This window comes from Bos indicus x Bos taurus, chromosome 1, assembly GCF_003369695.1.
Source record: "Bos indicus x Bos taurus breed Angus x Brahman F1 hybrid chromosome 1, Bos_hybrid_MaternalHap_v2.0, whole genome shotgun sequence".
Classification (NCBI taxonomy): Eukaryota; Metazoa; Chordata; class Mammalia; order Artiodactyla; family Bovidae; genus Bos; species Bos indicus x Bos taurus.
This window is the reverse complement of record NC_040076.1, coordinates 140,917,613-140,933,181: the sequence shown is the minus strand read 5'-3', so window position 1 is coordinate 140,933,181 and position 15,569 is coordinate 140,917,613. Positions and strand designations below refer to the sequence as shown.

General features: G+C 47.3%; 1 protein-coding gene across 1 annotated transcript in view; it reads right to left on the bottom strand.

Annotated features, from left to right (window-relative positions):
* FAM3B (family with sequence similarity 3 member B) overlaps positions 1-15,569 on the bottom strand; it is a 66,725-nt gene extending 51,156 nt beyond the window's left edge. The window contains exons 1-2 of the mRNA XM_027546706.1: positions 14,501-15,569; positions 8,949-9,092 (exon numbers count right to left, since the gene is read on the bottom strand). Of these exons, the coding sequence (XP_027402507.1) occupies positions 8,949-9,092; positions 14,501-14,519 (163 nt within the window). The 5' untranslated portion in view covers positions 14,520-15,569. The remainder of the gene's footprint in view (positions 1-8,948; positions 9,093-14,500) is intronic.

The following is a 15,569-nucleotide window of genomic DNA, read 5'->3' as shown; positions in this document are numbered from 1 at the left end:
GCTATACACAAGCAGATTCAAAATATTAAAGGAACCTAAGCAAGCTGTTCAGAATTATGGAATAAATTCTCCTTTCATCATGGGAATAGTGCAGGGACTAGCTGAGGGTTCCCGTTTGATAATGGAAGCTCATGACCAAGTCAGGTAGATCCCCATCTCTTCAGATCAATTGATAGGCAGTGGAAATTGGGGGAGAACTCAAGATCAAGTGCTTATGGAAGATCAGGCTATAGAACAGGTGAGGCGACACTACAGAAGAGCCTGGGAGAAAATAGAGGTTAAAGGACAGGCTTTCTTTACTTTAAGAGAAGACCTCACCGCTCCAGAGAGACAATCCCTGCTGGAACATCTTATCAGTCAGGCCACCCCTGTCATTAGAGCCCATTTGAACACGCTTTGGTTTATTTTTTAGCTATGAAACTATGACTACAAAAAAGATGACATTTTTGACACTGAGTGGCCAGGATATTCTTTAGACTCCAGAGAAGACTGGTTAAAATAAAATCTTATTTGAAATTGCAAAACCGGTTATTCTGGCATGTACAATTAGGAAAAAGTTGACTTGTTAAAATACTTTTTTGGAGCTTCAATTCTGCCTGAGAAACAAAAACAGGCCTGGGAAAAAACCTGAAGTTGGGATACACAGCCCATTCTATCTGGGACTCCAGCCATGAACAAATTGGTAGAACTTAAACCAAGAAAAAAAAAGAAGAGGCAAAGAGACATTTTAAATTTCAAGAGGAAAACTATGAGATCTCTGTCCGTCTGTCTGTCTAAATTTATCTGTATCTCAGTGTGTGTCTTTGTTTTAGGATAATATGAGGTTAATTTATAAATGAGCTGTATTTAATTTCAGGTTCACATGAACTGAGAAATATTAAATATTAACTATCTAACATTAATTTTTTTTTATTAAGCTAATTATGTCTTGAGTCAACATTGTGTAATACTTTGATTGTGCCTAGGCTTAATGTAAACTAAATCTGTCGACAAGGAAAGTAACTCGAGTGAAGAAACTTCAAAAATAACACACACATACAAATATATATGAGATGAAAACTTTTAGATAAACTCTACTAAAATAATTATATTATAGAAATGTCCATCTAAAATAATCTGAGGACTGGGGTAACTTAAATTTCTAGGGTTGTGCTAAACTAAATGATAAAAGTTTATTAAATAGCTAGGTCATTTCCAAACAAATTAAGATTTTGAAACATTAATTACTGAACACTAACAGCGAAACTAAAGAGATTTTGGATTATTAATAAATATGTTTAGTGCCATCCTGAGATGTTCTCTGTTAAGAAAAAATTAAAACTGGTATTTATGTTCACCAATCTACAAAATGCTAATATAAAAGACAGTTTATGGTTTAAGGAAAATGAGATTTATGTTTTTAATAAAAAAAGGTATGAAAAATAAAATTACAGTCTATTAAAAAAGAAGTGAGCCTAAACTTACCGGTGGTTATTTGCTAAATAGATAAATGAAGTGATGAATACAAAAAAGTGTGAAAAAGGTTTGTAGCAAATGAAAGAAGAGTTTTGTGCATGGTACATTTTCTTAAGACATTAAACTGCCTTTGAAGTCTTATTGTTACTTTGACTAAGTAAAAAAGCTATTATTTTACAGTGAATATAAGCTGGTACCAAGCTGGAATTTGGTTTTCTCTTCCAAACAAAGTTTGGAATATGGCTTTTGATAACAGATTATACAAATTTCTTTGTCTTTAAGTGATTCATCAGTTCAGTTCAGTCACTCTGTCGTGTCTGACTCTTTGCGACCCCATGAATAGCAGCACGCCAGGCCTCCCTGTCCATCACCAACTCCTGGAGTTCCCTCAAACTCACATCCTTCGAGTCGGTGATGCCATCCAGCCATCTCATCCTCTGTCATCCCCTTTTCCTCCTGCCTCCAATCCCTCCCAGCATCAGAGTGTTTTCCAGTGAGTCAACTTTTCGCATGAGGTGGCCAAAGTACATACTTGCTTATAAAATCTTTTGTTACTTTGATAAAATGAATGAGTGTTATTTCACAGTGATCTATGGAGACTATGGCACACATGGACAAAGATCATTCTGCTTCTACAAAATTAACTCCTCATCGGGAAATTTAAAAAGGATAAACAATGGTTATAAACCAATGGCAACCCACTCCAATACTCTTGCCTGGAAAATTCCATAGACGGAGGAGCTTGGTAGGCTGCAGTCCATGGGGTCTCGAAGAGTCGGACACGACTGAGCAACTTCACTTTCACTTTTTACTTTCATGCATTGGAGAAGGAAATGGCAAACCACTCCAGTGTTCTTGCCTGGAGAATCTCAGGGACAGCGGAACCTGGTGGGCTGCCGTCTATGGGGTCACACAGAGTCGGACATGACTGAAGCGACTTAGCAGCAGTAGCAGCATAAACCAAACAGTCAGGGCTATGGGAAGTCCAAGACAGCCACTTGGCTTTTCCTGGGTCCCTTTCAAACCTCACTTTTATTTCATAAGCTAAAGCCTTTCCTGGCTTCAGGGTTGATATCTCACAATAGAAAAGAAAAAAAAAAGTTAAAATGTGTTTTATACAATCTCCAGTGATTGGGTCATCCACTTTGCTGGACAGGTCATACAGACATTGGCAAAAAACTTCACAAACTTCTTGCAGACTATCATTTTTACTGATGTCCTTGGTCGTCAGGCAAGGACCACAGAACATGAGATTGAACAGACTGCTAAATATGACTAAAGTTTTCATGACTTTTTGTCTGACATATTACTGGCTTCTCATTTTTGTTTTCAGATATAAAAAAGCTCTTCTCCTCAAGTCACTGATGGTTTAAAACAATTTAGTCATTTACACCTGTGGGTAAAATTAAAACATTTTCTCTTTTCTCTTTACCTTGTCCCTCCAGAAACTGGAAACATTTGGGTTGTGAACAGCCTCATCAAGGTAAAAAAGAACTGTTTCCAGACATTTACAAAAATCTCAGAGTATACTGAGGATTTCTAAAAGAAATCTCCACCCAACTAATGTCAGGCCTATAACATCTATTTCACTGAATCTTCAGTTCTAGTTTTGTTAATAAGATCTGTATTTACTAAGGGGGCTTCCCTGGTGGCTCAGATGATAGAGGTCTGCCTGCAATATGGGAGACCTGGGTTCAATCCCTGGGTTGGGAAGATCCCCTGGAGAAGGAAATGGCAACCTACTCTAGTACTCTTGACTGGAGAATTCATGGATAGATGAGCCTGGAAGGCTAGTTCCTCGTGGTTATGTTACACTGCTAAGAGGTTTAATTCAGTTATTTAAAAGGACACTCTAAGTTTGTTTCTAAAGATTATATCAGTAACCAGTCTTTGAATGAAGATCAGATGCTCCAGGATCTACAACCAGCAAATTAACAACAGGCCATAGTCATTTAACAAACTAAGTCAGATGACCTGGAGATGTTACTGAGCTATACCTAATGAAAGTTCTTGACTTAAGTTCTTACTTATGATTTTACTATTACTGCTAACTATATTGCTTTCTATATTGCCTGTTTCAAAAAGTGTTGTCCCTTACATTCTCAAATGTGTGACTAAGCCACTGATACAATAATGGTATATAGTTCCATATGAAACCCATAGTTATAATGGATATAATTCATATATCTTCCTTTGGTAATCTCTCTTACATACATGTGACTATTGATACATTCTCTCAATTTATATGGACCACTACTCAATCTGGCGAGCCTACAAAATGTGTACAAAGACATTTATATGCTTGTTTTGCTGTTATAAAACTACCAAAACCTCTAAAAACTAATAACGGCCCTGCTTATACCAGTAGAGCATTCCAACAATTTCTTAAAATTTGGTCTATAAAACATTCTACTGGCATGCCCTATAATCCACAAGGACAGGCCACGGTGGAGAGGGCTAATCAATCACTTAAACATATGATACAAAAACAAAAAAAGGGGGAGATGCCACAGGACAATAAATAATATTGAAGAAAGCTTTATTTACTCTCAATTTTTGAATATTTCAGCACAAACTACGGAAACTGCAGCTGAGTGACATTTTCAGGCTACATCCACAAATAAAACTAAGCCTGTGATTTGGTGGCAGATCCACTAACAAATGCTGTCACTGGGAAAGTTAATTACATGGGAATTAATTACATTGTAATTACATTGTAATTAATTACATGGGGAAGAGCAGTTTGCTTGTATCTCCCCAGGAGAAGGTCTAGAACCTGTGTGGATTCCAGCTCATATAGTAAAACTGAGCAGAAACAATCAGTGACTCCAGGAAACCTGATCATGGCTATGTTTGCCCTGATAACCATTACAGTGAGTATACCCCTGACCTTGGCAGAAGCAAAGAATTATACCTATTGAGCCTATGTACCTAATTCCCCCATTGCTAAGGCCTGTTAATTGGGGTGAAGGATCTATCCCTGTTTATGTTAATGAATCCTCCTGGATCCCTGGTCCAGAAGAGAAGCGTTTGCCTTTCATAAAAAGGAAAAGGGGACTCCCTACAAGAGTACTTTGGGTTTTGACCCTTGGCTTGTTTGCCTGGGTGCTGACCAGGCCTGTCTTAATCTATTAATGCAGGCGTGGCTTTCTGTAAATTCTTTGAACAGAAATCACACTATGGCTCAACAGTATTTGCTTTCTGGATTGAGTTTTGGATATCGAGAAACTAATCAAAATAATCTACCACATCAGATAGACCCATGTGAGAACAGACCCATATGAGCCAACCGACAAGACCAAATACAATGGGATACCTGTCGCGGGACCGAGGGGGTGATCTGACTTAATGGTTCCTGTGGAATTGTCTGGGACTGGTCCCCTGAGGGGTATACAGTCTCTAATTGCTTACACCGTAACTCACCCTGCAATCCTTAAAAGAAGTTGCATTGGCATGTATGTGAGTGCAATCACACTACTATTACTACACACTGAGAATACCCCATTATCTGGCCTGGCAGTGGCATGACTTCGCCACAGCCACAGCTCGAATCAGGTAGGGCTCAGACATAAATATGGAAGTTGGCCATAAGCCTGAAGAGATATCGAATTTGGGATGGAAATTATTCTCATTCCACAATTTATACTCTGTCATTCAATACATCAACAAACTGGACGTTTTATACTCAAACTTGTGTCTGGGATCCATATGTGATTATTACTGGCACTATAACTATTAACAAGACAGAAAGGGACCTAACCTGCCAGGATTCCAAACTATATACTTGCTTGATTCAACTGTAACCATTCCTATGTGATGTTGCGCAGATGTTTAGGAGTCTGGCTGCCAGTAACTCAAAGCAGGCCTTAGGAACTCTCCCCTGACATGCATACTTTGCTCACAGTACTAAATACCATTTTGAAAAGATCCAAGCGTTTCATTGGGCTCCTTATTGCTGCCATAATGGTCATTATTGCCATCACTACCACAGTGGCAGTGGCAGGAGTAGCTCTCCATCAGATGGTACAAACCACCACTTTTGTGCAGGAGTGGCATAAAAATGCCAGTTCCGCTTGGGGAGCCCAAACTCATACAGATGAGGAGATTAACAACAGGTCGGTGGATGTAGAAAGGAACCTACATCCTGCAGTGCTACTCTTAGGGGAAGAAGTGCAAAATCTTAAATTACAAATGCATTTAAAGTGTGACTGGAACATTACTACTTTCTGTGTGACCCCCCCCCCCCCCCCAGGAATATAAGCAATCTGAACATACCTAGGAAAATATTAGACAACACTTGCAGGGCTATATGGCTGACAACCTTACTCTAGATATTAAACAAGCAAAAATCATGGGCATGCAGCATGCTTCTCTTAGACTACTACCAGGAACAGATATACTTCAAGGAATAGCAAAGGGCCTTAAATCATTGAGTCCTCTTGAGTGGATCAAAGGTATCAGAGGTGGTCTCATTAAAACATTACACGTGCTTTGTTGTTTCACTGTAATCTTCTGTTTAGTCTTCAGAGGCACATGAAAGTCCTCCAAGAACTAATGAAGAAAGAAGTCGTGAGATTGACATATGTTCTGCTACAAAAACAAAAAGGGGGAAATGCAGGGGTTAATAGTCAGCTACCTGTTACTCTGGCTAAGTCATGAGAAGAACACCATAGGAAAAGAATAAAAGTGAGATAGAGCAATTAAGTATAATCTAAAGAAAACATACATCGGGCTGATTAGCTGGGCTCGTCATGCCTTGCTGAGCTAAGGACGAACATGGTGTGGACCTTGGAACTCCAGGTCAGTGCAAGTTCAGAACGCCGCTTGCGGAAACACTGATGGTTCTTCCGATGTTCCTGTGAAGATTGCTGACCTTGGCTGTGTGATGCCCTTGGTACTAGGAGGTAACATAAAAACACAGAGAAGAGCACGAACTCTGGGACTTGACTAGGGGCATGGGAACCTTATGTTACCTAAAAACCAGATACTTATGCATACTAAGAGCTCAAAAAAAGTGATGTGGAATTGGTCAGCAGGGCCCTTGATCCTAGAGGTCATGAGTCCCCTGGTCCCATCTTTAAAACTTTAATTCTGTCTCTAGTTTCCTTTTTCCAAACTGTGTGTTGACCACTTTTGATCCCTACGTGCTGCGCTGGCTGCAGCAGGGGGAGGCAGGGAGGCCAGAGGATGAAAACCTGCCGTCCAGGCAGATTCCAACCACTGCCCAGGTTCCTGAGCAGAGGAGACTGGCTCTAGAAAATAAGCCAAGTCAGCGGGACTTGCCCATGCATGCAAAATCACACGGATATGGTAGGGAGGCTACACCCAATCTACTGACAGATGGTGTGAACCCAGGGAGAGCTGGATTTACAAAGGGAAGGGTCAACTTCGTGGAATTCCAAAGCCATGATCAAGGGCCTCCACAGCTATGTCAAGAAATGGGCCATTTTAAGAGAATAGGTAATGAAGTGGGAAAAGCCAAGCCAGGAATGAAGGGGTGGGAGCCCACGGTGGTGGATGCAGATGGTCTCACTCCAGGGCCTTGGCCATAGGGTTTCAGTGCTCAGAGCCCCAGTTTCAAGGTTCATTTTGCTCAGTGCCCGACACTGACCTCACACCTCCACGTGATCTTCCTTTGCTGCTGATTCTGAGTGGATGTGTCACTCACAGTGGCCCGTAGCCTTGGGGACTGAGGAATGTAGGTCAAACTCTGTGCGGAGCCCAAAGTAACAGAGGATTCCAGGGCCCTGAGGCCTGCAGGAGTTGTGCTCTGTCTTTGAACCTGGTCCTGAGGCCAGGAAAGCATCCTCTACCCACCTGTCTGCCAGGCACAGAGGGGCTCTAAAGGTGGCACCTGGACAGGGGGCACCTGTCCCTGGGGAGCATCCATTCCCCCAGCCACACTGTGGATAACAGCCCAGACTAAGTGTGGCCGCAAAGCCAGCCTGACCCTGTGGATGATGCTGTCCCCTTTTAATCTTTTATCCACGTAAGAAATGGAATATTTCCTGCCATATCAGTAAACAAGGATGTCACAGTCATCAGCGATTGCAGCCCTCCTACGAGAGCCGGTGAGCCTTGAGGGAACTCAGGAAGGAAAGAACACCTGCCATCTTTCAGCCGTCAGAATGAAGCCACTTCCTACGGTGAGCTCTGAGGAACTCAGGACACAAAACAGGATACTGGCCCCAGAGAGCTGAGATGCAAATAAAAGGAAATGATTTCAGTGCACCTAGATTCTTGGGTGCTAAAGTGCTAAATTCCTTAACTTGGGATATTTGGTTCTCTTTAATTAACCATCATCTTTTGATGTTCAGACTACCTGCCTTTTGTTGCAAAACTTCTATATATACTGACTCCTCCCCTTGCCTCCTCAGAGTTTCTCTCTCAGAGCTACTTGAGATGCTGTCTCCTGGACCTAAAGTCCTAAAATTTCCCACCAAATAAAACATAACTCTCAACTTTTAGGTTGTGAATATTTTTTAAGTCAACACATGTGAGCATCAGACTACGAATCACAAGATACAACCTCCACACTCTGGGTCCATCAGACTCCTGAGCAGTCATGAGTTCCCCCAGAGCAGAGGCTCCAAGCCAGTAGGATCCAGGACACAGCTGCTGGCTTTCAGCACTACCTTTGGTTCCCAATAACTCGACGTGCTTTGTCACGAGGGAGGGTGACAGGGCCTCCCCTTTCCCCTGGTGGGAATCAGAAACCACATGAACTAGCCCACATAAAAAGATCAGGTTAGAGGCAGCTCCTGGAGGCAAGCCCTCACCCAGAACAGACTTCCCATTTTGTGTAAAATCGGAGAAAATGAGAAAGTCAGCCCTTTGAAAGCAGATCCATTCCCTGAACATTCAGGGTCTCCCCCAGCGTACTGGCCTCATCCATAATCCACATGCAATAAAATCCATCTGATTACAAGCAAATTCACTGCGAAAAATCCTACTTAAAATAAAAACACTTCAGTCATAGTCAATACATAAAAAGTTCTTTTTTTTTTTTTCTGGCCACAAAAGGTAATTAAGTTTGAAAAGGAATGATTTTTATAACATTTTAAAATCATTACCTGGCTCTTCATATGTGTGAAAATTAATTTTGTATCATTTATTTCTGTTAAAAATATATCAGCTACCTGTTTACAATGAGATTGTGGAAAAAGGTACAGATGATGACTTCAGGGTCTCACACATTTTCCAATGTAACTTTTAGTGGATATTTTGTAATTTCACTTCATCCCCAATTCCAGTGTGAATTTTTAATGCATCCCACATATAAAGCTTGTTTTCCTAACATCATGGCGTGCTTGGGGTCTCATGGGGTGTGAGCAAGGCAATGGAGTGGGAACTATGGGAGAGGATTCTTCCTCTTCCTCCTCCTCCTCCTCCTCCTCTTTTTCATCAACATAAATGGCAGTAGAGACCACAGCCCAGTCTCACCGCTGCAGCAGGGCTGCAAGTCCTTGCCTTGACCCCACCGTGGTACCCACCTTTGAGGACGGGCCTCTTGCCAATGCTCTGGATGCTGTAGACGGCGCTGGACAGGTGCACGTCTGGGATGAGTTCTGCCAGCAGGTACCCGGAGTACCAGGCACACAGGGAGGCGAAGATGAAGAACACTGCCTTCAGGGTGCCTGTGGACAGATGACAAGATGCATGTGGGTGCCCCCACCTGCTCTCCTGACCCCATCCAGGCCTTCCTGATGGCACCCTTGAGTCTTAGCAGAATGCCCCATGGGAAATTCCTCAGGACGGTGGGCTGGCGAGGGCCTGGGGCCACTCAGTGGAGCCCATCAGCTTCTGAGCACAGCTGCTGAGGGGAACAGGATTGGGTGAGGTGAGCGGGTGACAGGAGTGGGATGTGAAGGCAGTCGGGCTGAGGTTCCCATCTGCTGCTATGCTGGGTCTCAGAGCTTCCTCCCGGGCTCACATCAAGGGCTCGTCAGGCAGCCCTGACGGCCTAAGGACAGACGAGGCCCTTCCCTCCAGAGCCCATGGGACTTAGGAAGCTCCTGGAAGCAAACAGAAACCCAGCGGGTGGCGGAGGCACCCTGGTGTGTTTACCGTGTCACCAGTGCTGAGGGTGGTACCTGTGCCTGTAAGCAGGCAGTCACCCCTGTGACACTGGAAATGGTCCCAGACTGTCATTATCCTCAGGCAAGGCTGGAGGGACACTCACGGTTCCTGGCGAAGGATGTTGGTGAGTTCTGCTGCAGGCCACAGGTGCGAGGCTTTGCACAGATCACACGGAAGTGGAAGCAGAACCCCGAATCAAGGTCACCTCTGAAGCTGACTGAGCCCCTTTGTAACCATTGCCAAAAGCCCCCTGATCATTACTAACCAGCTTCCCGACTCCCAGTTAGACAAAATGCCCACTCCAGTAAACACACTGTGCTGTGCTTAGTTGCTCAGTCATGTCTTAACTCTTTTCGACCACGCTGACTGGAGCCCGCCAGGCTCCTCTGTCCATGGGGATTCTTTAGGCAAGAATACTGGAGTGGGTTGCCATGCCGTCCTCCAGGGGATCTTCCCAACCCAGGGATCGAACCTGTGTCTCCTGCATTGCAGGAAGATTCTTTACCACTGTACTACCTGGGAAACCCTGCATTTGGCTGGTCCTCCTGATTTGTATCCTAAAGGATAAAACTGTAATCACAAATATAGTGGTGCTTGCGGTGTTTCTGTGAGTCGTTCCAGCAAATTACAGAACCCCACCCCCTACCCCGACCCAGGAGTTGTGGGAACCCCCAGTTTTGTAGCCGGCTGCTCAGAAGTGTGGGTGGCCCCTGAGGCTGGCATCTGAAGGCAGGGCAGCTTTGCAGAGGGCACTGCCCTTAATGCCTGGGCTCTGGCGCCTCCTGTGGATGGTGGGTGTCAGAGGTGAACTGAATGGCTGGACACCAAGTCCATGTCAGAGGACTGGTGACTCCCCACCCAGAGCCCTGAGCAGAGACCAGTGGGTATTCCCCAGCCCCCTTTCCAACTCTCCAGAACCCAGCCCTGGGTATCCTCTTTCTCTGGCCATGATGAAATGCAAACCTCTGTCAGTCTGGCCGTGTTGAGCCCCGGATCTCAGCTCCCTCCTCCTTCCTAGTACCTAGAGATTCCCTTCTCCTCCGCCCCTCCCCCGCCGACCTGTACTAACATGGGGTAGGTTATATCCATCAGTGTTGCAGGTGCTTGCGGAGGGGTGTGTCTGGTTAGCTTAGGTAGTCACCTGGTGAAACAGGGCCCTCTGCCTCACCTGGATCATTTAGTCTTTTTTCAAGTGCATAATTTCAACATCAATTCCCTCTTTTTTCCAACCATGCAGTTTCTGAGACGGTTAGAGCATAATGCAGAGAAGGCTTCCTGCTGGAAAATGACTGAGACAGTGTGGTCATTGCAGTCCCTGGCATAGGGACATCTCCAAGCTGGAAAAACCAGCCACAGAAAACTCAGTGAGAGGCCAGGGGAAGCCGGCATGCTGTCCCGGAAACCCCTGTCTGTTCTGAGCTCCAGCCGTGCTGACCCGCTGCCATGCTGGCCTCTCCATCTGCACCCTGGGGGTGAGTTTGTCCCTCTGCCCCCACGGTGCCCACCTCCAGACCCCTGGCCATCTGTTCCTTCAACAGCCCCCGCGCGGATCTGTGGCCTCCTGGGTGTGGCCTGCACGGCCACCCTCAGGTCAGCACATCAGCGCTGCCCACCATGTTTCCCCTCCAGGTCTGTGCTGCACACCTGGGATGGTGCGAGGGTCACAGGGTGTTCCAAACAGGCTGCTAGATGCGCCCTGAGTGAACCGTGTGATGCGACTGCTGGAAACATGGATTCGGCGTCAACAGAGTCTCAGGTTCAAAAACAATAGTTCACTGTGTCCCGTGTGTCAATTCACAAACAAGTGTCGTACTTGAAGAAAACTGGCAAAGCGGAGCTTATTCAGATCTTCTCAATGTCACACGTGAGATCTTTGAGCAAAGGGTTGCTGTTTGGTTTGGAGGAGACTGAAAGGGAATGGGGTGCCACCTCTCTGATGCCTTCCCACTCCGAAGGGAGGCATGGTTTTGTTCTCAGGTGAACAAGGACAAACCGGTGGCAGTGACAGGGAAGATAATGAAGAGAGAATAAAAGCCCAGACATCCTCACGTGGAGAATCATGAACTTGGAACTCCGGGGGAGGGGTGCAGCTGCTGACCCCCAGGCCAGATTTCCCACAGTGGCTGGGAGGAGCCAGGATCTGCAGCCAGATCCCTCCTGGGGAGGGAGGGCAGACCCACAGCATGCACTGGGACCAGTTTACGGTAAGATGAGGCACGAGCAGGTGGTGGAGCTAGCACCTGGGGCCACGTGGGGAGCATGGCTGAGGATTCCTCTTGGGAAAGGTGGGGGCTCAAGACCAGCCCCGGTGCGGGGGGCGGGGAGGTGGAGGTCTACCCCAGCAGGAGAGGTCCAGCACCTTCAGACGTGGAGGAGGAGACAGAGGAAGTACACAGAGTCCAGGAACTTCTGTGATTCTGTGACCAGGATCTGGTCTTTCCTCAAAAGGCAATAAAGTTGTCATCAGCCCACAGACATGTCCTGAGCACTTCCACCAGCAGTCACCCGTGAGCATTAGAGCAAAGGCCATCCTGGGCACAGGTAGGAAGTTGGAACTTCCTCCTTAGAGACCCTCTGTTAGGGCACATGTGTGCATGCCCTACCCTCGCCGCCCTCCCTCAGATTCTCGGGTGTTTCAGGCTGGCACTGACCACTTAGGCTGGAGGACAAAGCCAGTGCACACTAAGGCAGGATACTGGTGAGGAGGGTCTCAGGATCCCCCTGCCCATCCAATCCTGAACCTACAAGAGCACTCTCAAGAGGGATTCCTTCCACATCAAGTGGACTAGGATGCTGTTTGTCACTGGCAGCCTCCCCACGGGGACCCACATCCCCTGGACCCCGGAGCAGCCACACCTGCACTTCTTGTCCTTGAGAGGCTGGGGGCGCTGAGGGGTGGGTGAACCAGACTTGGATTTCAGCAGCTTTGAGGCTCCAGGCCCTGCTAGCCCCAGTGGCCACAACTGTCACAGTCCTGTCAATGAGGCTTTTTGGCAGTAGGGCTGGGAAGTGTCATACCTGAGCATCTTGGCAGGTTTGCAAGGTAACCCACCTTTCAGAGTTCACCCGCCAGCGCCCTTACTTTTAAGGAATTGGGATGACTGCTCCAGGTGGCTGCCCTTCTCCTTCAGTCTGGGTGTCCTTCCTAGATCCTTCCTAGAGCCCTACCCGGGGCAAATCTGGGGCTTGACTGAAGTGTCTAGGGAAATGCTACTTCCACACACTGCCAGATCCTTAGCTAACAAAATCAAAAGTGGCATAACCTTGATCTTTTGTGAGTATTCTCTCTGGCAGCCACACCCAGATAAATGCAAACTCGGTGTGACCTCAAAGCTTGACATGAAAGGACCACATAACTCACAAATGAATCACAAGGACTGCGTGTGAAAAAGTAGTAGGTGGGGGGAAAAGCAATCTAATAATATTCAATTATTTTCCACCCAGTCAGCAGCAAAATCATACAATAAGTATATACCAAATAACATATTGTGCTCAGATGCTCGGTTGTGTCTTAGTTTTTGTGGCCCCATGGACTGTAGCCCACCAGGCTCCTCTGTCCATGGAATTCTTCTGCAAAGAATGCTAGACTGGGGTGCCATTTCCTCCTCCTGGGGATCTTCCTGACCTAGGGATTGAACCCACGCCTCTTTTGTATCTGGCATTGACAGGCAGATTCTTTACCACTAGCGTCACCTGGAAAGCCCAAGTATATAACGTAGAAATAATGAAAAAAATTCTTCCAAAATGGCTGTAATAAAAGTCAGTGCCCCAAGAGATATATTTTCCCCCAAGCAAATAGGTGCATCGTCTCACATTTATCCGGCAAGCCATGCAAGTTACCCAAAGCAGTACTGTTCGTAGGAAAATGGTTTTGTAGAAAGCACGGATATTTTACACAAATACAATAAAAATCTTAAAACTGGGCTTTCCTACATGTTGGGCATGGAGCAGAAAGGCAGTGAGTGGGACTCTCTGCAGTGTGGTCATACAACCATAAGCCTCTCAGGGAGGAAGGAGATCACCTGCCACCCAGGGATGGAGGGCTGACCTCTAGAGAGTCCAGGAGAATGCTTTTGATCTTTTCATTTCTTCCCACTATGCTGCCATACTCTGGGAGGAATCTAGATTCCTCAGATTATGGAAGAAACAGCAAAATCGATTAGAAAGGGAATGTGTGGCAGGAACCAGAGGTTCACATGGACCCCAGAGTGCCTGAATTCACAGGCAGGTGGGAGGGCGAGGCGCACAGAGGCCACTGTTGGGAAAACCGAGTGCTAGGAGATGAAATAGTGTCTTTCCTACTTTTTCCCCAAACCTTCTGCAGGCTCAAGTAGTTTGGAGGTGAGGAGTGGGGAGTAGGGAGTCTTATAAAAAGATGCTACCAGAACTGTCATAAAAGGGACAATGGGGCCTTCCTTGATAATGAGCCCCCACTTCCCAGCCACCCGCAGACAGGTGACTTAAAACAGTCTCAGTTTCTGCACTTTTCATAATTCTCTGGGTTCGTCAGGTGGACCTGTGGCTCAGGATCCCTGGCTTCAGCCAGAGGGACCCCAAGTGCAGTTCACAACGGCCTCTGACCGGCTCGGGCGGACCCCTCCCCGCTCAGGAGCGAGGGGGCACTTGAGCAGCTCCCGCCTAAGGGCTCACTGGGTTCCGCTCCAGCTGCGCTCAGCCACCGCCTGCTTTCCAGGCAAAGCGTCACAGTCACTGATTCCCCCCTTTGCTCCGCCCTGCACGCCGCTAGGGCGGTGGGGACAGGCGGGAGGGTGGATGAAACCTCAGCCCACTCGCGCCGCGGCTGGATTCGCTTCGCGCATCCCTGATCCCGGAAGAGAAGACCCTCCTCGTGCCGCCCCCACCTCTGGCTCCGCGTGGCAGGTCCCGGGAAGGGCGAGGGGGCGGGCGACTCTCCAGTGCCGGGGGCCCCCCTTCCCGCCTCCTTCCGGTGGGGGATTGCACTCACCGGCAGCCACGGGGCGCATTTTCCAGGTGCGGCTCGGGCCCTTCTGACCCTTGGCCGCAGCTCCGGGCGACCGAGAGAGCTTCTCGAGGGCTGGACTGACCACTGGGCGACACGCCCTGGGGGGCAGGCCAGCGGCAAGGAGGGCGGGCAGATGCGTGTGCTGGTGTGCCAGGCGGGTAAGGGCGGGGCAGGTGAGCGCGGCAGGTGCGCTGGCGGCGCCCTGGAGCTCTGGGTCAGCAGCCCAGGCTGACTAGGGGATCAGAGAGAACCAGAGGGTTTTGCTCTGAAGGGAGGACGCCCTCCCTTTATGGTTGGCAGCTCTAGACCCCAATTAACGTCTCTCAAGGTCAAGAGACTGCCAAGATAGCCATATTCTGAGTTTTTAAGATGTTCCACCCGAATCCAGGTTCAAAGTCCAGGTCACCACAGCCACTGTTCTAAGGCTCTTCACTTCCTCCAGAAATTTCTGCCCACTGCTGTTTGCACAGCCCAGTCTCCTGCCTCTTGCTTCCTCCTTGACTCCGGCAGTTGATCGTGGAAAACAGAACAATGTCCCAGGCCCCGTGGTCAGGATGGCAGGGCTGCAGGTCCTTGAATTTCCAGGAGGCCAGGCATGCTTGAGCGGGAGGCCAGCAGATGTTGGAAGTGAGCTTCCCAGAAGACGCAACATCTCCAAAGAGAAAGAGCTGCTTCTCACCCACAGATGGCTTGCACTCCAGATATCCATCAGGTTGTAGGGGCTTTTGAAAGTCATGGTGGACTCAGACTCCCAAGGGCAAGTTAAAGCTCCAAGGGCAGTTGGTCACTTTTGTGGAAAAAAGAGTTCCCAAGAGGCAGGGAGCACCACCCTCTGGATCTATTGGCTCCTGAAGTTCTGCTCCCCTAAGAAAGCCCAGAAGATTCCAAAGTACCCTGGGTGGTGGTGGGGGGCCAAGGAAGCTTGGCTGTGACCCACCCAGAAGACAGGGGTCTGTATTCCTTCTCTATTCCTTCTCTAACTCCTCCTCTGGGACTCCAGCTTCCCTGGTAGTTCAGCTGGAAAAGAATCCATTTGCAATGCAGGAGACCC